The sequence below is a fragment of the Babylonia areolata genome, chromosome 16 (genome assembly GCF_041734735.1).
Source record: "Babylonia areolata isolate BAREFJ2019XMU chromosome 16, ASM4173473v1, whole genome shotgun sequence".
NCBI lineage: Eukaryota > Metazoa > Mollusca > Gastropoda > Neogastropoda > Buccinidae > Babylonia > Babylonia areolata.
This window is the reverse complement of record NC_134891.1, coordinates 9,797,429-9,822,428: the sequence shown is the minus strand read 5'-3', so window position 1 is coordinate 9,822,428 and position 25,000 is coordinate 9,797,429. Positions and strand designations below refer to the sequence as shown.

The 25,000-nt window shown below is 48.2% G+C and overlaps 1 protein-coding gene and 1 long non-coding RNA gene across 2 annotated transcripts in view; one reads left to right on the top strand and one right to left on the bottom strand.

Moving 5' to 3' along the window:
- LOC143290749 (kinesin-like protein KIF13A) overlaps positions 1-25,000 on the top strand; it is a 434,350-nt gene that overhangs the window by 53,238 nt on the left and 356,112 nt on the right. Inside the window, exons 8-10 of the mRNA XM_076600262.1 lie at positions 20,019-20,131; positions 20,906-21,017; positions 21,820-22,032. Of these exons, the coding sequence (XP_076456377.1) occupies positions 20,019-20,131; positions 20,906-21,017; positions 21,820-22,032 (438 nt within the window). The remainder of the gene's footprint in view (positions 1-20,018; positions 20,132-20,905; positions 21,018-21,819; positions 22,033-25,000) is intronic.
- Positions 3,902-7,162, bottom strand: LOC143290870 (uncharacterized). Its single transcript, XR_013056447.1, has 3 exons — positions 7,075-7,162; positions 6,084-6,233; positions 3,902-4,120 (listed from the first exon to the last, which is right to left on the bottom strand). It is a non-coding gene; the product is annotated as an uncharacterized LOC143290870 (long non-coding RNA).

Here is a 25,000-nt window from a genome sequence, read left to right as displayed (position 1 = left end):
CAACAATAACAGCAGCAGCAACAACAACAATATTGATAACGACAGGAAAAAAAACAAACAACAAAGTATTATACAGCGCTAAATCTGAATGCGGAACGAGTCAGTCAAAGATCAGTATCAGTATCAGTAGCTCAAGGAGGCGTCACTGCGTTCGGTCAAATCTATATACGCTGCACCACATCTGCCAAGCAGATGCCTGGCCAGCAGCGTAACGCAACGCGCTTAGGCCTTGAGAAAAAAAAGAGAGAAAAAAAAGAAAGAAAAATAACTTTAAAAAAAAACATAAATAAAGAAATAAAATAAAATAAAATGAATAAAGTAAAAAAAAAAAAAAAGTAAAATAAATAAATGATAATAAAATACAGTAAAAAAAAGAGTAAAATAAATACATAAATAGATAAATGATAATAGTAATAATAATAATTTAAAAAAAAGAAAAGAAAAAAGAATTCATTCAAAGAATGAAGCAACGAGTATTTATTTTGTTCAGCGTTCTTTGCATATATATATATATATATATTCAGCTTGTGTGAAAGGCTGGGTCCAGTTGTGACATGGTTGTCATGCTGCTTTTCAGTGCTTCCGTAAAAAAACCCCAACCAAACAACACCAGTGACTGTTGATTATTAACCTAGATGCATCATTATCCATCACTCTCCCAGTCGTAGCTTATATAAGATTCAGAATGACCGTTTTCAACAGAAGAAGCAGCTTAGGTAAGAGCACGTGATATATATATATATATATATATATATATATATATATATATATATATATTACATAAAATGTTCTGGGAATACTGTGCCCATTGAATCAGGCGTTATGGAATGAATTTAAAGAGATTCACCTGATTCGTTATGTGACCTCTGCAGTCGGCTGGCCGATTAACAGAGTGAATTGAAGGGGTGATAGTTCCGGCTCGTCACATGAGCCTCTTTCATGGGTTGGGGGTGGGGGGGTTGGGGTAGTGGTTATTTCCGTATTTTTTATTTTACGGATTTCCGTTTTGGCATTAAGACATGCACTTTGGTTTAACCTTCATTGCATTTTACTCCAGGCCACAGCCGAACGCTTTGAAGAGTTTCTGTGTGGAATGTGTTGAATGCAAGATGGTTAATTAAGTGGCCCCTGGACACCGACCTCAAAAAATTTCCGGTCTCTCTGAGGTTGTCCATGGGGTTTCAGTTCCTTGCAGGAAGAGGGAAGTTTTGTGTCAAGCAATGTCGCTGGACTTTTAACTCTCTCCATACGAACGGCGAAAGAGACGACGCTAACAGCGTTTCACCCCAATTACCACCATCAAAATACTGCAAGCGGAAGGCTCTTATGCTGAAGAGGTGAATGTTGACAAAGAATACCACAATTCTGACGACGGAAGCTAAAGGTTGGGTCATTCAGACACCCACTGGACATCCGAGGGGTCTGTGTAGAGGAGAAGAGAGGACTGGCCGTACTGAGTGAGTTAAAAACGTGCCGTTGCTCAAGCTAGGCACGGGGTGTTCCAGAGCTGAAGACTGTGGGGTCAGCGTGTGTGTGCATGGCGAGACATCACTCAGCATATAGGGTCACCTCATTGTGAAGTGTGCTGAGCCTTCAGCGCTGGACCTGGGCAATGGGACTTTTGGAAACGAAAATGGCAAAAAAAGAAGTCGTTTGAACCATGGCGTGTCTTTCTTCCTCGGCGTGTTCGGACTTTGAAACGTGGAGACCAGGGAGAATTTTTGCTGAGGAGGGTATAAGATCTGCAAAGAGGCAGTTTGTGTCGTATCTCTTTTGAATGAATTACACTCCAGGAACGCGCACAGACTGTGCACAGCTGGTAAATGTATTTCTTTTTGATAAAAGCACCAGGAATAGCAGCCACACCTTGTTCAGCTGGTAAATCTCTCGTTTGATTTATTAAAAAAAAAAAAAAAAAAAAAAAAAAAAACCACCAGGAATACCCATACCCAGCTTAGCTGGTAAATACACTCCATGTCGTAAATACTCCAGGAATACCCATACGTCATGTAGCGGCTGAAGTTCCGCATTGTCCTTTTTGATAAAATACACCAGGGACACCCGTACACATAGCCAAGTTTGTGAATACACCCCTTGTTGATAAACACATCAGGAATACCCCCACACACAGCTTAGCTGGTGAATACACCGCTTGTGATAAACACACCAGGAACACCCCATACACAGCGTAGCTGGTAAGTGCACCCCTTGTGATAAACACACCAAAAATACCCACAAATTACGTAGCTGCTAAAGTTCCGCACTATCCCTTTTGATAAAATACATCAAGAACACCCATACGCATAGCGCAGCTGGTAAGTACACCCGTTGGTGATAAACCCACCAGGAGTACCCCCCCACACACACGGTGCACCCAGTGGAAAGGGAGGGACCTTTAGGAACCTCCTCAGAGTTCCAGGTCACCAGTCACCTCCACACAGGCGGTGGTGGTGGTGCCTTCTCTGTCGGTGGCGAAGTCAAAGGCCTCGTTGTGGAACTCCGCCACGGGGAATGGCTGTGTCAGGTTGTCGTAGGTGCTTCCTCGGCGTGCCCCGGTCTTCGTCGTCGTCGTCGTCGTCTTCTTCTTCTTCACTTTCGCCGACGTGGTGGTGGTGGTGGGGTGGGTCACGTTGTCGTAAGTGCTGCCTCTGCGCTTCCCTTTCCCTCCTCCTCCTCCTTCCTCCTCCTTCCTCCTCCTCCTCCTCCACCCTCCTCCTCCTCCTCCTCCATCGCCCAGCGTGTCGTCGTCTCCCGTCGTCTCAAAGTCCTCCATGGTGACGCTGGAGAAGCTGGTGTGGTCCAGGGCCTGGAGGGCGTGGGCGACGTCATCCCCCACCTCTGGAAAGCCGCCAGTGGGGCACGCCCCGTCGTCATCGTTCAGGGTGAACACGTCGTCGGGTGAACACGCGGAGTCGTTGACGGTGCCGTGGAGGGGGTTGGGGTCAGTGAGGGTCTGGTGGTGGTGGTGGTGGTGGAAGACGGAGTCGGTGTCGGAGTCGTGGGTGAGGGAGGAGACGGAGGTGGGGGGCGCCGTGAGAGCGGAGCGGCATTGACTGCTGTCGTCCCGACCTGCCAGGCCACAGTGCTGACGGCGGCTGCTGCTGGCGCTGGTGGTCCGGCCCTGGTCAGGGAAGGGGCCGGCGGAGGCGGGGATGCCCACGTCACCACCACGGACGGAGGAGGAGGTGGGGGAGAAGGAGGAGGAGGAGGAGGGTGCAGATCCCCCTTCGAGGTGGAGGTGGTGGTGGTGGTGGTGAAGGGAGGAGCGACGGCTGTGGGTAGGGGGACCGGAACCACCGCCTCCTCCGTCGTCGTCGTCGTGCAGGAAGAGGTCTGCCGTCACCTCCAGCTCCTCGATCACTTGACTCTCCTCCCGCCCCAACCCCCGCCACCCCCCCTCCCCCTCCTCCTCCTCCTCCTCCTCCACGGCGCTCCTCACGTTGTGGTAAGAGGAGCGGAGCTTCCTCAGGATCTGCTGGCTCGGGGAGTCATGGCAGAGCTGCGGTGGTGGGCAGCCTTCAGCGTTGGACGTGATCGGGTTTTGGGGAGGGGGGTTCGGGTATGGGTTCTGGTTCGGATCCGGGTTTGGGTTTGGGTTGGGGGTGGGTCTGTGCACCTGGTAGACCCACACGTCGGACATCTTTTTCTTCTGGGCCCTGCGGAGGCGGCGCTGGTCCTCGGTGAGCAGGCGGTGGTAGAGCCAGCACAGGCCCAGGTTGGCGCTCAGGAGCAGCAGCACCACCACGCCCACCAGGCTCAGCGCCACCAGCTGGTCCAGGGTCAAGGTCAGGCCTCCGTCCTGCTTAAGCCCCATGGTGTGTGTGTGTGTGTGTGTGTGGAGGGGGGAGGGCGAGGGGGGATGGGGGGGGGGGGGGGGGGGGGGTGTATGTGTGACTGAGTTCCTGTCACTTCTAGACGCAGCAGATGGAGGTGGTGGTGGGCTTTCTTCGCATGGTGTCCGCTGCCACGCGTGCGTTTGCCGTTCTTTGTTTGAGTTTTGGTTTGCTTTGTTTTCTTAGATGAAGGGAGACAGTCTGGTACAGGCCGCTGCCTTGGGTGGTGAAGATTGATGGTTGGGTGGGGTGGGGGTAGGTTGTGGAAGATTGCCAGGTGTTAGAATCTGCACGCACACATACACAGTGGAGGATGTAGAAAATCACCCAATGTTAAAATTAGAATTGAAAAATTGAAACAAGCAGAACCCACCCCCCTCCACCCCCCTCCACACACACACACACACACCCTGGGGGGAATATTGTACCGGGTAGCGACGGCTCTTCCCCAGGCTGTGTCAAAGAACTGGAGTGAGGGAGGCAAAGACAAAAAGGCAGGATCAGGAAAGAACGCTGAAAGACCAGGTCTGTGAGATAAACACATCACTGCCCACATCACTGTCCACGACCTCCACCACCCCGCCTCTTCTCTCCCTTCTCCTCCTCCTCCTCCCCTTCCCCTCCCCCTCCCTCCTCTGACTACTTCCAAATCCATCATGTTGAAGTGGTCTTGTCGTTAGGGAATTTGACAGCACCTTTTAGTTGGCCATTGATCTTGTTTGCACTGGTCACCCCCCCCCCCCATGCACAAGTCCTGATTGATTGAAAAAGACCCCAAGACAGGCAGTGCACCTTTTGCCCTGCGAACGGACCGTTGGAGGGGGTGGGTTGTGTGGGGTGAGGGTGGGAGGCGAGTGGTGGGGGTGTGGGTAGGAAGGAGGAAGTCTTGGAGGAGGACAGTGGCGTGTTTGATCAAGGGCTGGGGTCTTGAGAGTTTGCTTTAAAATTTTTTAATTTATTTTTTTTTTAATAATAAATTTGGCTCATGGACGTGATGCCCGGGTGACGACTGAATTTGGCGTGGTATGACTGGCTTAACCATTTCAGTCGTGTCGTTCTTAGAGCTGGCGGAGTTCGCGTGCCGCCGTGGCAATGAATGTGATGGCGTGGGGTCCCTTTAGGGTGACGGAGGGAAGGAACGGGTTAAGCGACTTTGTCTGTCATGAAGTGAGTTTACTGCACACATCGGCCAATCGTGGTTGAGGCTGGATTGTCGGAACCTTGTGTTGTGTCGTTTGTGTGCTGAGAAAGTACTGTTAGCCAACTGCTGCGCTATTTTCATTTATTTGTTTATTTATTTATCTGTGGATTCGTTTGTTTGTTTATCTGTATTCGTTAAACCAGTGTGACGCGCTCACTATTGTCCATGCCAATCAGAACGTGCTTTGGGCCAGTGATTGTAACGTTCGTCATCTTCATCCCTCCCCCCCTCCCTCCCTCCCTCACTCTCTCCCTTTCTTGTTACTACCTACCTCTCCCTCTCTTTTTATTTATTTATTTATTTATTTATTTATTTTTAATCGTTCTTCCCACTCCCCCCTCTCCTTCCTTCCCACCGCCAGCTCCCATCCCTCTGTCTCTTGGTAGAAATGATCACAACTGGTATATGTACATATATATATATATATATCTCGCGGTGTGAAGTAGATCAAGAGAAAAAGAAAAGACAGAGAGACGAAAGCGGGCAAAGTGAAGTGACGCTCCTGGCGTTGGAACAAAGCCTCGCGCGAGATCCTGAATAATACACGGTATAATTAATTATGTCCTGTCTCTTTTAGCGCCCTGTTAACATGGGAGTGGGTTGTGTCGTTTGTATTGCTCTGTCTGTTTCTGTCTGTCTCTGTCTCGCTGTCTGTCTGTCTGTCTGTCTCTCTCGCTCTCAGACACACCCATCTACACACAGCACAGCAAAAACAACAACAACAACAACCCCCCGCCCCCCCCCCCCCACATACACACACACACAGGCGCGCGCGCTTATACATACACACACACACACAGATGTGCACGCGCGCTTACACACACACACACACACACACACACACAGGCGCGCGCGCTCACACACACACACACACACACACAGGCGCGCGCACGCTTACACACACACACCCACACACACACACAGATGCGCGCGCGTGCTTACACACACACACACACACACACACACACACAGGCGCGCGCGCTTACACACACACACACACACACACACACACGCGCGCGCGCATCAAACCACACTGCTTTTCCACTGACTTCACAAACTTGATGATGTCAACACGACGTCGACGCCCATGGTATGGTGTGGTATATTAGCCCTGATACGGATTGTTGCGGTGGTCGTCTTGACTCGAAGCAGCACAGGATAAATAACATCCATCGCAGCTCCTTCAAAGATCCACTGGGCTATAAGGAACGACGATTAATTATAACACCCCATCGTAACTCATCAGGTAATCGGCTCTACAAAAAGCAGCCAGGACAAATAACGTCCATGGCAACTCCTTCAAAGATAGGTGTTTTCTATATTTATTTTATTTCATTTTATAGCAACACTGATAATTAATAAGTCCTTGGAAGCATTTTCAAATATCGGCCGGGTTTTTAGCAACTCTGGTGAATAAGTCCATGGTAGCTTCTTTTCAAAGATTGGCTGGGCTTTTTTTTTTTTTTTTTTTTTTAAGCAACAAGGACAATTTTCATGGTAGCTGTTTCACACACTGGCTAGGCCATAAGCAACAAGAATAAATCACGTCCATTGTAGCTTCTTCAAAGATTGGGCTATTTCACAGACTGGCTGGGCTATAAGCAACAAGAATAAATCACGTCCATTGTAGCTCCTGCAAAGATTGAGTGGGCTTTTTAGCTACAAGGAAAAACAATTTTCATGGTAGCTGTTTCACACACTGACTGGTCTATAAGCAACAAGAATAAATCACGTCCATTGTAGCTCCTTCAAAGATTGAGTGGGCTTTTTAGCAACAAGGAAAAACAATTTTCATGGTAGCTGTTTCACACACTGACTGGTCTATAAGCAGCAAGAATAAATCACGTCCATTGTAGCTCCTTCAAAGATTGGCTGGACTTTTTTTTTTTATAATTTTTTTTATTTTAAAGCAACAAGGATCAACACTGTTCATGGTAGCTATTTCACACACTGGCAAGGGCCATAAGCAATAAGAATAGATAACGCCTATGGCGGTGGCTACTTCACAGAAAGAAAAGAAGAAAAAGAAAGAAAAACCACCTCACAGTGATGAAGGAGAGAGGCCATCTGCATACTGCAGCAGTGTGGTTGAGAGAGCACTGACTTGACTGAGCGGCTGGCTAGCTTCTTCTCCTCTCTCTCTCTCTCTGAACTGCAGCGAAGAGGGCGAAGAGTGGTCTGCATCGTCACCACATCCACCACCACCACCACTTCCTGATATGGCCTCTCATCTCACTGCTTTTCCTGTCAGCCTGTGTGTGTGTGTTGTGTTTGTGTTGTGGTGTGGTGTGTGGTGTGTGGTTTGTGATGGTGGTGGTGGTGTGCGTGCGTGTGTGTGTGTGTGTGTGTGTGTGTGTGTGTGTGTGTGTGTGTGTGTGTGTGTGTGTGTGTGTGTTGTGTTTGTGTTGTGATGTGGTGGTGGTGGTGGTGTGTGTGTGTGTGTGTGTGTGTGTTAATTAGCAGCTTACAGCTGCTGGAGTCTGCATTTTTTTTCTCATGCTGACGTCTCTCTCTCTCTCTGCCCCTCCCCCCCCCCTCTCTCTCTCGCTCTACCCGATGGCCTGTATGTGTGTCTGATCATCGAACTTCCCCCTTTGTGTGTGTGTGTGTGTGTGTGTGTGTGTGTGTGTGTGTGTGTGAGAGAGAGAGAGAGAGAGAGACACAGCGAGAAATAGAGAGGGGGGTCTCTGTGTGTGTGTGTGTGTGTGTGTGTGTGTGTGTGTGTGTGTGCGGGCGTGTGTGTGTGTCTGAGAGAGCGAGAGCGACAGAGAGTCAATGTGTGTTTGTGTATGAGAGAGAGAGAGAGGGAGAGTCTGTGTGTGTGTGTGTCTGTGTGTCTGAGAGAGAGAGAGAGAGAGAGCCAATGTATGTTTGTGTGTGTGTGTGAAAGAGAGAGAGAGAGAGAGAGAGAGAGAGAGAGAGAGAGAGAGAGAGAGAGAGCTCCAGCCGTCACGAAGATGACAAGGTTGTTACAAAGAGTGCCTTTCTTTCTCTTCCCCGACACCAGGGATTTGCACTGTTCTGTTGGTCGGTGGTGGAAAGGAAGGGGCTGCCTTGTCGTCTTGACGCTCAGTCAGGTCAGCCGGTCATTCATTCCGCACGCGCCCCGCCCCTCCCCCCACCTCCCTTCCTGGAATATGTCTGGGATATTTTGAAATTATAGAACATGCTTGCTCTGTCTGTCTGTCTGTCTGTCTGTCCAGAGCGCCGGAAGTATATAAGGGACATAATGCTTACTCTTTTACCCCCTCTCCGCTCCAACCCCCACCCCCCCTTCCTGAAATATTTCGTTCATTCGTTCGGGGAGAGAGGGTGGGGTGGTTGGGGGGGGCGGGGGGGGGGGGGGGGGGGGGGGGGGTGTCCTTCACGCGGACGTACCGGAGCAAGCGAACACGAAGATCGAAGCAGGCACCGACCACACACACACACACACACACACACAGCATGCACTGCACTCATGCACACACATACACTGCTGCTGCCTCATGCTCACTCTACTTGTGTCTCTCTCTCTCTGTCTGTCTCTCTCTCTCTCTCTCTCTCTCTCTCTCTCACACACACACACACGTTTGAACAGAAGCTGCATATGACATCTGGATGGGGCTGATGACTAGAGGTTCAGGTAGATGGTTTTTGATTGCACCATTCTATTTATCACACTGTATTTGTTCGAGAGACAGGGCATTGACTGCTTTGGGGGAAAAAGCTATTGGCGAAGCGATTGGTTTTCGTCCTTATACTTCTGTACCGCCGACCAGAGGGGAGCATCTCGGAAAATCCCAAAAGATGGACGTGATTCGTCCTCGCTGACTGATTTTGCTTTTTTCGAATAGCCGCTTATGATACATGTCTTACATGAATGGATATTAAGGAAATAAAATGAAATGTATGCAAAGAAGTAAATGAACAGGGCCAAGGGAAAAACAACAAACAGAAAACCAACCAACCAACCAAACAAAAAAAACAGCGACAAACAAACAAACAAACAAACAAACAAATAAAAAACCGTTCCGTGGGTCACTCTTGAAGTGGGTGTCTGTCTGTGCAGGGGTGACAGATTGGGCGGAGTGGGTTGTGGCGTGTGTTACGTGAAGTGAAGGGGGGTGGGGGTGGGGGGGGGGGGGGGGGGGCTTGCCTGCTTTGCTTGTCATCCTTGTCGTGGTCTGTATGATGGAGTCGTGGTGTGAATCACCTTGCTCTGACGTCAGCTGACGTCACTTATCTCACTACCACCTTCCCCTCCCCCCCCCTCCCCTCTTTCTCTCTCTCTGTGTTCTTCTGGACGCCGGCATGCGTTTGTGTGTGTGTGTGTGTGTGTGTGTGTGTGTGTGTGTGAGAGAGAGAGAGAGAGAGAGAGAGAGAGAGAGAGAGAGAGAGAGAGAGAGAGATTTGGTGTGTGTACCACATTGCGTGAGAGAGAGAGAGAGAGAGAGAGAGAGAGAGAGAGAGAGAGAGAGAGAGAGAGAGATTGTGTGTGTGTACCACACTGCGTATCAGAGAGAGAGAGAGAGAGAGAGAGAATGAATGAATGAATGAATGAATTTTATTTCTGAGGGTAATAGAATAAGCAACAATGCTTTTTTTTTTCCATCCAGCCCCCAAAAGGAGAAAATTGAGACACACACACACACACACACACACACACACAGCACTATTTCTAGTATTCATTTTCTGTTTCAGTTTCAGTAGCTCAAGGAGGCGTCACTGTGTTCGGACAAATCCATATACGCTACACCACATCTGCCAAGCAGATGCCTGACCAGCAGCGTAACCCAACGCGCTTAGTCAGGCCTTGAGGAAAAAAAAGAAAAAAAAAAGAAAAAAGAAAAAAAAGGGTGAATAAATAATAGAGAAGCTTACATAAATAAATAAATAGTATTCAAGTTTCTGTGAAGGAGATTCCACTTGAGAGAACATATTTAGCGCTCAGAAACGTAAAGATAATGATATACATTGATCACCCATCATTAAGTTTCCCTTTCTTTACACAGCTCCGGGCTCAAGGCCCTTTTTGGATTCAGCCACTTCCGTGTGAGTTGGATAGGCATATATCGTTATTTATTATTATTTTTTTAAAGGAATCTAGTCATGCAAACTATCTTATTAAGTTCAAGAACATTGTCGTCTTCGTCATCATCATCATCAGATGATTATTCTGACTGAATAGGCTTGATGTTTTGGCTTTAGTTTTTTTTTAGTTTTTTTTTCCTTTCTTCTGTCCGTTATTTATTTATTTAGCGATGATTAGGGAAGGGAAGTAATGTGTGATCTGCCCCTTTCGATTACGCGTGGAAGGGACATCAATGCGTCGCTGGTCTCATAAAGACCACACGGCTTCTCTCCCTTGTGAGAAGTTGCTCCCTCTTATTGCTTTCGCTATTCCTATTTGCATTGTATCAGAACTGATTATTACATTTGGCCTTTTATTTTATTTATTTTTTTCCCCCATTTGTATTATCCCCCCCCCCCCCTTTTTTTTTTTTTTTTAAATTATCTTCGCTCTTCCTCTGTGGCCGTCATCCTGTTATTGTCATGTTTCCTTGTTTCTCTGTGACTCAATAGAGTTGATGGGAATAAACAAACTCTGACTACGAAATCGGGTCGATGGCCTCGGGTTACTTAAATATGAACCTCATCAGTAGACCACGAAGATTGTGCGTATACATACCGTTAGGTATTGTTTTGTATTCCTTATGAAGAGCAGAAGAATGTTGTGAAAAGCGTGAATTTGGAGGGTGGGGCGAGGGGGGGGGGGGGAGCGTGTTTTCCACTTGGTGATATGAGCATGTTGCTTAAGTCATTAAACCATTTGAATCTTTCTGTGTGTGTGTCTCTGTCTCTGTCTCTCTCTGTCTCTGTCTGTCTGTCTGTCTGTCTGTCTCTCTCTCACACACACACTCACACTCACACAGTCTCGCAAAATTCAAGACAGACAACGAAAGCTTTCAGATCACACACACTGGTATGTTATATTGAAGTTTTACATTGCGCCACATGTAACTTGATAACTCAACGCATAATTACACATCAGACGTGTGTGACACGGAAATAGATAGATGATTTTACAACATAATAGATTTAAAAAGAAAAAAAAAGAAAAAAAAAAAGATCAATACATGAAATAACAAAATAATAGATAAATAAATTGAAAAAAGAAATCCCTGATTGTATCTGAGTAGACATACAGATTGTATCTGAGTAGTCATACATTGATAGTTTACATAATACCTAGATAAATAAATAGAAGAAAAGAAATCCCTGATTGTATCTGAGTAGACATACATTGATAGTTTACATAATACCATAACCTGTTACGTTATAGAAGAAGAACAGAAGAATTTTGGAATCCTGAGTTTTTGCATTTTGACAGAATTTGAGACTGTAATTAAAGAAAAAAAAAAGGAATACCTACAAAAAGAACAAATAACACAGCACAACTGTATTTATATATATATATATATTACTACAGTTAGGAAGAACAGAACTTGAAAGAAACAGTTGTAACAGCTAAAAGTGCCAATGCATTGAACGTTGAGATCTAATAAGGTCCCCTGTTTCTCCCCCCTCCTCCTCCCCCCTCCCCTAAAAAAAAGTTGATAATGCTGGTCTGATACCTTTGTTGTTGTTGTTGTTGTTGTTTTAATGAGCAACGGAAAGAAAGAAAGGAAAAAAAAAAACCCAGAGGAAACAAAACCTGGATTTACACAAGAGAGAGAGAGAAAGAGAAAGAGAGAGACACACAGAGAGAAAGAGAGAAAGAGATGGGTAATAATTGAATACGAAAAAAATCCCCCAACCTCACCCCCACTGGCAAAAAGACACCCCCCCACACACACCCACACACACACCCACACCCCCACGACCACATCCCCGATGAAAACAACAACAACAACAACAACAACCAAAACCCCAAACCAACCAAACAAAAAAACAACCTATCCTTCAAAAGACAACAGGCCGTGACCTGCCTGTGCACGTCACACCACGCCACGCCACGCCACGCCACGCCACGCCACACACGCTGAGTACTGCCACCGCCACCGCCCTGCACGGTCTGGTGAATCAAGATCAAATGACCCTGGATTCCAGCGTGGTGGTGGTGGGGTAGGAGCGGAGGAGGAGGTCGGAGCGGTTGCGGGCCAGGAGAGCCTCCTCCTGCAGATCCCCTTCCCTCTGCCGGCGCTTCTGATTGGCTTGGGAGGAGGACGGGGAGGAGGAGGAGGAGGAGGAGGACCTCCCTCCTGCTCCTCCACCACCACCACCACGACCACCTCCACCACCACCACCACCAGCCCTGCCCAGCTCGCTCATCACCATGGCCTCCATGATTCCCTCATCCACGGACCCGTGGAGCTCGGCCCTCCGGAGCAGGGTCTTGCGCCGTTCCTGCCGCCGCTCCTTCCAGCGCCAGGCCAGGCAGATCCCGGGGCCCAGGATGAGCCAGGAGAGCAGGACGGTGCCCACGACGATGCCGAAGGTGGCGCTGGCCGTCATGCCTGTCGGGTGGCGGACCACCGTGGCTGGTCCTGAGCCTGAGCCGCCTTGCTGGGGTCCTCCGCCCGCGTTGTTGTTGCTGTCGAAGAGGCGTGCCTGTTGTCCGGCTTGCGTGTTGGTTGTCGGTGGTGGCAGGACTCTGGTGGGGTTGATGCCTGTGGGAAAATGAAGGTTTTTTTTTTTTTTTTTTTTTTTTTTTTGGGGGGGGGGGGGGGGGGTATGGGTGTTTGTTGTTATTATTATAGGGTTGTGGTGTGGGTGTGTTGGTGTCTGACTGTGGTTGGTGGGTGGGTGGGTGGGTGGGAGAGGTACATGCTCCTGCACATACACACACGCACGCAAGCGCGCATTTACATACAAACTTGCGCATGTGCGCACATGCGCGTGCATGCATACACAGACACACACAGCGCACGCACGCACGCACGCGCGCACGCACACACAGAAACGTTCGGTTTTAAAGAGAAAAAAGAGAGATACAGGAAGGCAGGAATGACGGAAGGAAAACAGAAAGGGAGGAAGGAAGAAAGGAAGGAAGAAAGGAAGGAAGACAGAACCAGACCCCCACCCCGGCCCCCCACATCCACCCCAGCATCACCCCCCTCACTCACCAATCCCTGGCGGCACGGGTCCAGCAGCAGGTGCCGGGGCGAAGCGGTAAGAGGCCAGGGGCTGCCCCTCCCCCAGCCCAAGCCCCACGTCCACCTGGTAGTCCCCGAACACGTCGCCCGACGCCAGGGACTGCAGGTGGTGGGAGTGCCACCCCGGGCGGTGACGCCCCCCCACCAGGACGTTCCCCTCGGAGCCTTGCAGGGCGTGCTCCTCCCCACCGCCCCCCTCCTCCTCCTCCTGCTCCTGCTCCTCCTGCTCTGCCAGGATGTCGGTCATGTTGACGCCCGGGTAGAGGGTGTGCAGGGCCTCCAGGGAGGCCGTGAGGCCTTGCTTCCGGTACCGCTCCACCAGGTCCTCGATCTGGTCCTCCAGGGCCTCCAGGCCGCCCTCGGCCTCCTCTTGCTCCGGGGCCTCCGTGCCTTCCGGGGCCTCTGGGGGTTCTGGGGGCTCTTCGCCTTCGGCGCCTTGTTGTTGTTGTTGTTGACCTGTAGGGGGGTTGATTGTGTGTGGTGTGGAATTTGTGAAGGAAGACGATTGTTTTATTTATTGACTTATTCATTTGTTTTATTTCTTGAAGTTACTTGGGACTGTGGTTGGTGAAAAAGGTGGACAATCCCCGATTCGTTTATTTATTTATTTATTTATTTTATTATTATATTTTAATATACTTGAATATTACTCCAGAGTCTGTGTGTCCCCCCCACCTGTCTGTGTGTGTGTGTTGGCCTCTCTCTCTCTCTCTCTGTCTGTCCCTCCCTCCCCCCTCTCTCTCTCTCTGTCACACTCAGACACACACACAGCCACACATAGAGACACAGACAAACTCTCTCTCTTTCTCTCTCTCTCGGATGTGTTTTGGCATTAATTTCAACAGGTTAACCAAACTCGATAATCAACACGTCACGCGAAACCTCTTGATACACACCTTCACCTCCTTGACCTTCGGCCCCTTCTTGACCTTCGGCCCCTTCCTGACCTTCGGCCCCTTCCTGACCTTCTTGACCTTCGGCCCCTTCCTGACCCTCGGCCCCTTCCCCTTCAGCCTGAGAAGGGTTTGGTGTGGAGGAGAAGGAGTTGTTGTTGTTGGGGGTGAGGAGGATGGGGGTGTCGGTGACTGTATTGTCCGGGCCTGGCGGGGTCTCCGCTGTAACATCAGTGGGGGGGTCGGGTGTGGTTTAGGGTGGATAGGAGTGATGGGAGAGTTCGATGCTGTGGACTGTTGGGTTGGTGTTGTTGGTGGTGGTGTTGGTTTTGGTGTTGTTGTTGGTGGTGGTGGTGGTGTTATTGTTGTTGGTGGTGGTGGTGGTGTTGGAAGGAGTGTGGAATGTAGCGTTGTTGGGGGTAGGAGTGAGTTGTGATGGTGTGTGTGTGTGTGTGTGTGTGTGTGTGTGTGTGTGTGTGCGCGTGCGTGCGTGTGTGTGTGTGTGTGTGTGTGTGTGTGTGTAAGAGAGACATAGAAGAAACTGTGAATGGGATATTCACACTGTGACACAGACACGCACACACACACATACCATCACAAATACACACAGACACACACACACACAGACACACACACACACACACACACACAGAATAGAGAGAAAAAAAAGAAGTTAAAGAGCCATGTTAAAGAGCCATAGAAAACTAAAACACCTAATATCACATTGAATGGGAAAACGTAAAATTGAACACTACCGAAGAAAAAAAACAAAAAAAAAAAAAAAAACCCCCAAGAAATTTATATCAAAAGAAAAGGAAAAAAGAAAAAAAAAGAAGGCAACTCCAAACGCCACATACCTTTCTGAGCGACCGTGACAGCAACAGCCAGCACACACAGCACAGATAGTGCCAGAAATCCGCGTGGCTTCATCCTGTATCTACACGCCAGCGGCCTGTTCAACATCACCTGTGTTTAATTATTAGAGTCTCTTTGTCTGTGTCTCTCTGTCTGTGTCTGTGTCTGTCTTTCAGATTGTCTCACACACAAAAATAAAAGAAAAAAAGAGATACCCGTTCCTGCGACTATGTCTGGGTTTTTTTTTTGTTTTTTCCCTCTACGGTCAGTTCCGGAGACGGATTTAGACTATCTCCGAAATGTTACGATAGTCTTTTTTTTGTCTTTTTTTGTTGTTGTTGTCTTTGGGTTTTTTTCTTTCTTCTCCTTGTGTTTTTTTTTTTTTCCTTACTAATTTACAGCGAATTTTTTTTTTTTTTAACCCTCTCTTCTTTTGAAAGTTCTCTGGTAATTTGTGTGACACACACTTGAGGATTCTGTGGCACTTTTCTTTTCTTTTTTTTTAACCTTTTATATCACACGCTTCGCAGTTACTTCCAGTTCATCCTTTGACGATCATGGATGCTGTGTTTAGTTGTTTTTTTTTTTTTTCTTCACGTGTTGCGATTCTTTTCCGGTGTAGATTCTTATGGTCCTGTTGGTCTCTTCTTCCTGTTGGTCTCTCTTGGTATTTTTGGTCACTTTTTTTTTCTTCTTTAAAAAAAATTTTTTTTTTCTTTGTTCCACCTTTTCGTTTGGTGTGCACGAACCGATCCGATATAATCCTGTATAGTTATGATTGCTGAATGAACTGTGTGTGTTGGGGGGGAGTTAGTTAAAAACTCTTTCCACCACCACCACCACCACCTCTGTGTATGTGTGTGTGTGTGTGATTGTGAGTGTGAGTGTGCGCGTGTTGTGCCCACCACACGTCACAGAGACAAAAGGAGTGAGGGTTGGGATGGTCGCGAGGGGACGTGTGGAGAAAGGAAAAGTGGGGTGGGGGGGTGGGGTTGGGGTTGGGGTTGGGGGGGGGGGGGGGATGATGGAGGAGGGTTAGCGAGTAGGGATAGGGGTTGAGGGTGCGTGTGTGTGTGTGTGTGTGTGTGTGTGTGTGTGTGTGTGTGTGTGTGAAGAGATGGTTCGTCATTGGCGTGACGGGTCCTATCCCTTGGTGTTTGACAGATGACGAGGGGAGACATTAGTTCTCTCGTCGTCATCATCATCGTCGTCGTCGTCGTCGTTGCCACCGACTCGCCTGGGTGCTTGTAGGTTTAGTGTTCTCTCTCTCTCTCTCTCTCTCTCTCTCTCTCTCTCCTCCCCTCTCTCTTGTGTGTGTGTGTGTGTGTGTGTGTGTGTGTGTGTGTGTGTGTGTGTTTCTCTCAAACACACACACACCCACACACACACACACACACACACACACACACACACACACACACACACACACACACACACACACACACGCACTCTCTCTCTCCCTCTCTCTCTCTCTCTCTCTCATATTTTTCTTCTGTTTTTTTTTTTTTTTTCAATCGATGGCTTGATGTATAAAAAAAAAAGCAATTGTTGCTCATTCAATTTACCGTCATGAAATAAAATCTTGACTTCACACACACACACACACACACACACACACACACACACACACACACACACACACACACACACACACACTACCTATCTTGTCATCCCCCACCCCCTGTTCCAGCCATCGTTGAGATTAAGCAAAAAGATGAGGAGAGAGAGAAGGGAGAGACAGAGACACAGAGAGAGAGGGACAGAGAGAGAGAGAGAGAGAGAGAGAGGGGGGGCTGAGACAGAGAGAGATAGAGAGAGAGGGGGGAGACAGAGAGAGAGAGGGGGGAAAGAGAGAGAAGGGAGAGACAGAGGGAGGGGGAAGAGAAAGATAGAGAGGGAGAGAGAAACAGGGAGAGAGAGAGGGAGGGAGAAACAGAGACAGAGAGAGGGAAAGGTAGAGAGAGAGAGAGATAGAGTTGAAAGGGGTTGGGATCGACTGTTGTCTCTCCTTTCAATTGCTGTCTTGTCTTGTCTTTTCTTTATCTTGTCCAGTCCTGTCTCCCTACCCCCCCCCCCCCCTCCCCACTGTCTCACCTCTCCCCCCCCTCTCTCTCTCTCTCGCTCGCTCGCTCGCTCTGCCTTTCTTTCCATGACAGTGACAGAAATGACAGAGGACCTCTGGACCTGTTCTTCCCTGGGGCTACTCAGCTGTGACGGGAAGGGTGATGACGATGACGATGACGATGATGATGATGTAGCGTGGTTTTTTTTTGTTTTCCCTAAGCCAAGGAATGCTCTCTCTCTCTCTCTCTCTCTTTTATGTGTGTGCGCGCGCGCGTCTGGGTGGGGGAGGGGTGGGGGTGGGAGGGATGATATGGGGTTGTGTGAAAAGAAACACCTAGAATTTGATTTATGGAAGAAGAGAGTTGAGGGAAGTAGGGATGGGTGCAGTCAGGGGAGACAAATGCACTGTGTATTCAGCAGTGTGTGTGTGTGTGTGTGTGTGTGTGTGTGTGTGGTTTCCTGATGCATTGTTGATGTATTGCCGATGGGGGGTGGCTTGACTTTGGGTGTGTATATATGTGTCACAGAAAATAGGAGGGTGGGTGATGATAGTGGGTGAGGTGGTCACATTTACTGCCCCCTGCCCGAAACTCACATACATACATACACTTATAGTTTTATTTATGCGCATGTTATTTGTAACCCCCAAGTGAAAAGGTTTTGGGGGGGGTTTTTTTTGTTTGTTGGGTTGTTTTTTTTTTTGTACCGTATGAGCTCATACGAATATATATACACGTGCCTGTGCACTTGCTTAAAGCACATCAAGTGTAAACAAACGTGCACACACACACCCATGATATAAATGCGCATGTACAACTACTCCATACACACACGCTCGCGCGCGCCCGCAAACACGCACGCACACACACACACACACACAATTTGTCAGTTTGTATTCCCTGTCTTCACGCACTTTCACATACATTCTTTCCTTGTCTGTTCTAGTCACGCAGGTGCATTGTACATGCACGTACGTGTGCACATGCATACACCCTTATCTTGCAGAAATTGGCAGCGATGAATTTTTTTTTTTTTTCAGTCTGGCAGAGAAGAGAAAGAAGGGACGCAACCCATTATTTTTGATTTTCTGAACAGTGGATTGTCTCCCTTGCACTGTTCTCCTTCCGTGTCCGTCGTTGCACCCACGGCGTTCTTTCTGTTTGGGGGCATGCCCGTGTTTCTGTCTTCCTGTTTTCATTTACTGTCGGTCTGGCTGGCTCTCTGTCTCTTCTGCTTCTTATTCTTCCTCTTCTTCTTGTTCTTGTTCCTCTTCTTCTTGTTCTTGTTCCTCTTCTTCTTCTTCTTCATCTTGTTCTTCTTTCTGTTCTTCTGCTTCTGCTTCTTCTTATTCGTCCTTCCTTCCCCCCTCCTCCTCCTCCTTCTTCCTTCCTTCCTCCCTCCTCCTCCTTCTTCCTTCCTTCCTCCTCCTTCTTCTTTCTTCTTCCTCCTATTCCTCCTCCTCCTCTTCCCTCTTCTTCTTTCTTCCCTCCTCCTCCTCCTACTTCTTCTTCTTCTTCTTTTTCTTCTTCTTTCTTCTTCCTCCTAATCCTCCTCCTCCTTTTCCATCTTCTTCTTCTTTCTTCCTCCCTCCCTCCTCCTCCTCCTTCCTTCCTTCCTTCCTCCTCCTCCTTCTTTCTTTTTCCTCCTATTCCTCCTCCTCCTCTTCCCTCTTCTTCTTCTTTCTTCCCTCCTCCTCCTTCTTCTGCTTCTTCTTCTTCTTCTTCTTTCTTCTTTCTTCTTCCTCCTATTCCTCCTCCTCCTCTTCCCTCTTCTTCTTCTTTCTTCCTTCCTCCTCCTCCTCCTTCTTCTGCTTCTTGTTCTTCTTCTTCTTCCCCCTCCTTCCTTCCTTCCCCCTCCTCCTCTTTCTTCTTCTGCTTCTGCTTCTTCTTCTTCTTCCTCCTACCTTCCTGCTCCTCCTCCTCCTCCTCTTTCTTCTTCTGCTTCTGCTTCTTCTTCTGCTCCTCCTCCTCCTTCTGTTTTCAATGTTTTGAGCATGCTGTACGATATCCGTCATACTGCGAACTGCTAACTGGTCCTGTAGCCCGCCCGTTGTGATTGATGAGAGGTCAGCAGACAAATCATTAATAAAAACGCAAAAATTATGATATTACATTGTCATGATTATTGTTATATCATATTATTTTATTTGTTTATTTTGTATTCCCGTTATTACGTACAGTTCTATGTATTATGTTTTAATCATGTTCAGGTCACTTGGCTTTTTCTTTTCGACCCTCTGGTGAAAAAAACCCCACAACAACAACATTGACTGAATGAATGAATGGCCAGCCACTGTCAGGGGGGCATGTCCTTGGGTTGAAATTTATATGTTCTGGGTTGTGGACTTTCTGTGTGCACACCTTCCCTCTCTCTCTCCAGGTTTGGTTGTCGTCGTCGTTATTGACGGGCGCAATAGCCGAATGGTTAAAGCGTTGGACTTTCAATCTGAGGGTCCCGGGTTCGAATCACGGTGACGGCGCCTGGTGGGTAAAGGGTGGAGATTTTTACGATCTCCCAGTTCAACATATGGTGCAGACCTGCCAGTGCCTGAACCCCCTTCGTGTGTATATGCAAGCAGAAGATCAAATACGCACGTTAAAGATCCTGTAATCCATGTCAGCGTTCGGTGGGTTATGGAAACAAGAACATACCCAGCATGCACACCCCCGAAAACGGAGTATGGCTGCCTACATGGCGGGGTAAAAACGGTCATACACGTAAAAGCCCACTCGTGTGCATACGAGTGAACGCAGAAGAAGAAGAAGTCGTCGTCGTTATTGTTGTTTGTTTATTTGTTTTTTTGTTTTTGTTTTTGTTTTTTCATTAGATTGTACGGGATGAATATTTTCCAAGTTGTTCAACCCTTGCCATGACCGAGCTGTGTAGGCTGCGGTTTGGGCTGAAAAGAGCAAAAAGATAAAGGAGGGGAGGGGTTTTGGGGGTGGGGTGTGGTTGTGGAGATACAGGCAAGAAAAAAGACAACGGCACAAAGACAGGCTACTTACTACACAGGGTTTTCACGTGCTGCTGTTTGCAGGAGTCCGGGGAGAAGGTGAGCAAGCTGTCCCTGGTGGACCTGGCCGGCAGTGAGAAGCTGCAGAAGACTGGGGCCGTGGGCGAGAGGCTGAAGGAGGGGGCCAACATCAACAAGTGAGTCATCATGGTGATTGTGGTGGTGGTGGTGGTTTGGTGATGGTGGTGGTGGTGGTGATTGTGGTGGTGGTGGTGGTGATGGTGAAGGTGATGGTGGTGGTGGTGTGGTGATGATGGTGGTGATTGTGGTGGTTTTGGTGATGGTGGTGCTGATTGTGGTGGTTGTGGTGATGGTGGTGTGGTGATGGTGGTGGTGATTGTGGTAGTTGTGGTGGTGGTGGTGGTGATGGTGATGATGGCGGCGGTGATGGTGGTGGTGGTGATGATGGTGATGATAATGATGGTGGTGGTGGTGGTGGTGGTTGGGGTGATGGTGGTTGTGGTGGTGGTGGTGGTGATGGTGGGTGGTGGTGGTAATGATGGTGGTGGTGGTGGTGACGATGATGGCGATGGTAATGATGGTGGTGGTGATGGTGATGATGGTGGTAGTGGTGATAATGATGATTGTGATGATGATGGCGATGATGGCAATGGTGATGATGCTGACGTAGGTGACAATGATAATGATGGTGGTGACGATGATGATGATGATGATGGAGACGGTGGTGTCGATGGTGATGATGTTGATGTTGATGATGATGGTGATGATGATGGTTATGGTGAAGATGACGACGTAGGACGACGACGTGCACGTATACTGATGAATTCAGGTCACTGACCCATTTGTGTGTGTTTGTGTGTGTGTGTGCGCGCGTGCGTGCATGCGTCTGTGTGTGTGTGTGTGTGTGTGTGTGTGTGTGTGTGTGTGTGTGTGTGTGTGTGATGACTCAGGTCCCTGACCACCCTGGGGCGTGTCATCCGGATGCTGTCGGAGCAGTCTGCGGGCCAAGGGAAGACCACCCACATCCCCTACAGGGAGTCGGTCCTCACCCACCTGCTCAAGGTGAGTGACCCTCCTGATGATGAGTGGCTGACGTGCTGATGTCTGTCATAATGTTGATAGTAGTAGTAGTGATGATGATTATGATGTTGATGGTGATGATGTTGATGATGATGATGATATTAATCAACAATGACAATTAATAATAATAATAATTACTATTATTATTCTGATGATGATGATCATCCCCCCCCCCCCCTCCCCCGCTTCAATTCCTTCCGATTTTCTGACGTGCCTCGACACATTATTCCTCAAGCTGGCATGGACGTCACAGACAGAGTGTAGCAGATAGATGATGCATTTTTTTTCTTTTTTCAGAACGTAGTGACGCCTCTTCGAGAGTAGAGAGAACCTTGACACCTGAAAAACTGAAAACTGTATTGTATTGTAGTATTATTTTTGTCACCATTCTCTGTGTGAAATTCGGGCTACTCTCTCCCCACGGAGAGCGTGTTGCAACGCTGAGAGCGCCACCTCCCCCCCCCCCCCCCCCCCCCCCCCCGCCCCCTTGCTGTTGTTTCTGTTTTCCTATCGAAATGGATTTTTCTACAGAATTTTGCCAGGGACAACCCTTTTGTTGCCGTGGGTTCTTTTTACGTGCGCTAAGTGCATGCTGCACGCGGGACCTCGGTCTATCGTCTCATCCGAATGACTAGCGTTCAGACCACCACTTGAAGTCTATTGGGGGGGGCGGGGGGGGTGTTAGAAAATACTCACCCCCCCAAAAAACAACAACAACAACAACAACAAAAAAAAAACAAAAAACAAAAAAACAACAACCACGGGTGGCGTTGTGTTGTGGCAGGACAACCTGGGCGGCAACAGCAAGACGGTGATGCTGGCCACCATCAGCCCCGCGGACAACAACCACGCGGAGACCATGTCCACCTTGCGCTTCGCCTCCTGCGCCAAGCGCATCGTCAACTGCGCCGTCATCAACGAGGACCCCAAGTACAAGCTCATCTGCGAGCTGCGGGAGGAGGTGGACCGGCTGAAGAAGGAGCTGTCCCTGGCGCAGGTTAGGGTGGTGGTGGTGGTGGTGGGTTGGTGGGTGTGGAGGGTTTCCTTTCTTGAGCTTAACCACGTCTCTGAGTGGGTGGGGAGGGTTTGTTTCTTTGGTAATTAAACTTAGCCTTTGAGGGGGGGTGGGGTTGGGGATGGCTTCTTTCTTTAGTTTAACGTCTTTTCAGAGGAGCTCTCCTAGGTTTGGGTTGAAGGTTTAACGTCTTTTCAAAGGAGGTAGGTGTCCATGGCTCAGGTTAGGGGGGGTTTGGGGGTGTGGAGGGTTTCTTTCTTCAGTTTAACGTCTTTGACGGGAGGGAGAGGGTATCTTCTTTAGTTTAACGTCTTTGACGGGAGGGAGAGGGTATCTTTCTTTAGTTTAACGTCTTTGAGGGGGTGGGGAGGGTATCTTCTTTAGTTTAACGTCTTTGAGGGGAGGGAGAGGGTATCTTCTTTAGTTTTATCGTGTTTGAAGGGATGGGGAAGGTATCTTTCTTTAGTTTAACGTCTTTGAGGGGATGGGGAGGGTATCTTTCTTTAGTTTGACGCCTTTGAGGGGAGGGAGAGGGTATCTTCTTTAGTTTAACGTCTTTGAGGGGAGGGAGAGGGTATCTTTCTTTAGTTTAACATCTTTGACGGGAGGGAGAGGGTATCTTTCTTTAGTTTAACGTCTTTGAGGGGATGGGGAGGGTATCTTCTTTAGTTTAACGTCTTTGAGGGGATGGGGAGGGTATCTTTCTTTAGTTTAACGGCTTTGAGGGGATGGGGAGGGTATCTTCTTTAGTTTAACGTCTTTGAAGGGATGGGGAAGGTATCTTCTTTAGTTTAACGTCTTTGAGGGGATGGGGAGGGTATCTTTCTTTAGTTTAACGTCTTTGAGGGGAGGGAGAGGGTACCTTCTTTAGTTTAACGTCTTTGAGGGGAGGGAGAGGGTATCTTCTTTAGTTTAACGTCTTTGAGGGGAGGGAGAGGGTACCTTCTTTAGTTTAACGTCTTTGAGGGGAGGGAGAGGGTATCTTCTTTAGTTTAACGTCTTTGAGGGGAGGGAGATGGTACCTTCTTTAGTTTAACGTCTTTGAGGGGAGGGAGAGGGTATCTTCTTTAGTTTAACGTCTTTGAGGGGATGGGGAGGGTATCTTCTTTAGTTTAACGACTTTGAGGGGAGGGAGAGGGTATCTTCTTTAGTTTAACGTCTTTGAGGGCCTCGGAGAGGGTATCTTCTTTAGTTTAACGGCTTTGATGGGGTGGGGAGGGTATCTTCTTTAGTTTAACGTCTTTGAGGGGACGGGGAGGGTATCTACTTTAGTTTAACGTCTTTGAGGGGAGGGAGAGGGTATCTTCTTTAGTTTAACGTCTTTGAGGGGAGGGAGAGGGTATCTTCTTCAGTTTAACGTCTTTGACGGGAGGGAGAGGGTACCTTCTTTAGTTTAACGTCTTTGAGGGGAGGGAGAGGGTATCTTCTTTAGTTTAACGTCTTTGAGGGGAGGGAGAGGGTATCTTCTTTAGTTTAACGTCTTTCAGGGGATGGGGAGGGTATCTTTCTTTAGTTTAACGGCTTTGAGGGGAGGGAGAGGGTATCTTCTTTAGTTTAATGTGTTTGAGGGGATGGGGAAGGTATCTTCTTTAGTTTAACGTCTTTGAGGGGATGGGGAGGGTATCTTTCTTTAGTTTAACGTCTTTGAGGGGAGGGAGAGGGTATCTTCTTTAGTTTAACGTCTTTGAGGGGATGGGGAGGGTATCTTCTTTAGTTTAACGTCTTTGAGGGGATGGGGAGGGTATCTTCTTTAGTTTAACGTCTTTGAGGGGATGGGGAGGGTATCTTCTTTAGTTTAACGTCTTTGAGGGACGGGGAGGGTACCTTCTTCAGTTTAACGTCTTTGACGGGAGGGAGAGGGTACCTTCTTTAGTTTAACGTCTTTGAGGGGAGGGAGAGGGTATCTTCTTTAGTGTAACGTCTTTGAGGGGAGGGAGAGGGTATCTTCTTTAGTTTAACGTCTTTCAGGGGATGGGGAGGGTATCTTTCTTTAGTTTAACGGCTTTGAGGGGAGGGAGAGGGTATCTTCTTTAGTTTAACGTGTTTGAGGGGATGGGGAAGGTATCTTCTTTAGTTTAACGTCTTTGAGGGGATGGGGAGGGTATCTTTCTTTAGTTTAACGTCTTTGAGGGGAGGGAGAGGGTATCTTCTTTAGTTTAACGTCTTTGAGGGGATGGGGAGGGTATCTTCTTTAGTTTAACGTCTTTGAGGGGAGGGGGAGGGTATCTTCTTTAGTTTAACGTCTTTGAGGGGAGGGAGAGGGTATCTTCTTTAGTTTAACGTCTTTGAGGGACGGGGAGGGTACCTTCTTTAGTTTAACGTCTTTGAGGGGAGGGAGAGGGTATCTTCTTTAGTTTAACGTCTTTGAGGGGAGGGAGAGGGTATCTTTTTGAGTTTACCGTCTTTGAGGGGAGGGAGAGGGTATCTTCTTTAGTTTAACGTCTTTGAGGGGAGGGAGAGGGTATCTTCTTTAGTTTAACGTCTTTGAGGGGAGGGAGAGGGTTTCTTTCTTCAGTTTAACGTCTTTGAGGGGAGGGAGAGGGTATCTGTCTTTAGTTTAACGTCTTTGAGGGGAGGGGGAGGGTATATATCTTTAGTTATGGTTTCTTTCTTCAGTTTAACGTCTTTGAGGGGAGGGGGGTGGGGGGTGTTCTTTTTTCAGCTGACATCTGGAAGGAAGTTTAGTGTTGTTGAGGTGATGCTGATGTGAGAGAAGGGGGCGAGGGAATCAATGTCATTTCTGGCTAGTCAGAATAACCCCTAGAGTCGACGATAATCGTCTGCACTAGCCATATTTGACCTGGAGTCGATAGTCATCTGCACGACCCATATTTGACCTGGAGTCGTTAATCGTCTGCTCTAGCCATATTTGACCTGGAGTCGTTAATCGTCTGCTCTAGCCATATTTGACCTGGAGTCGATAATCATCTGCTCTAGCCATATTTGACCT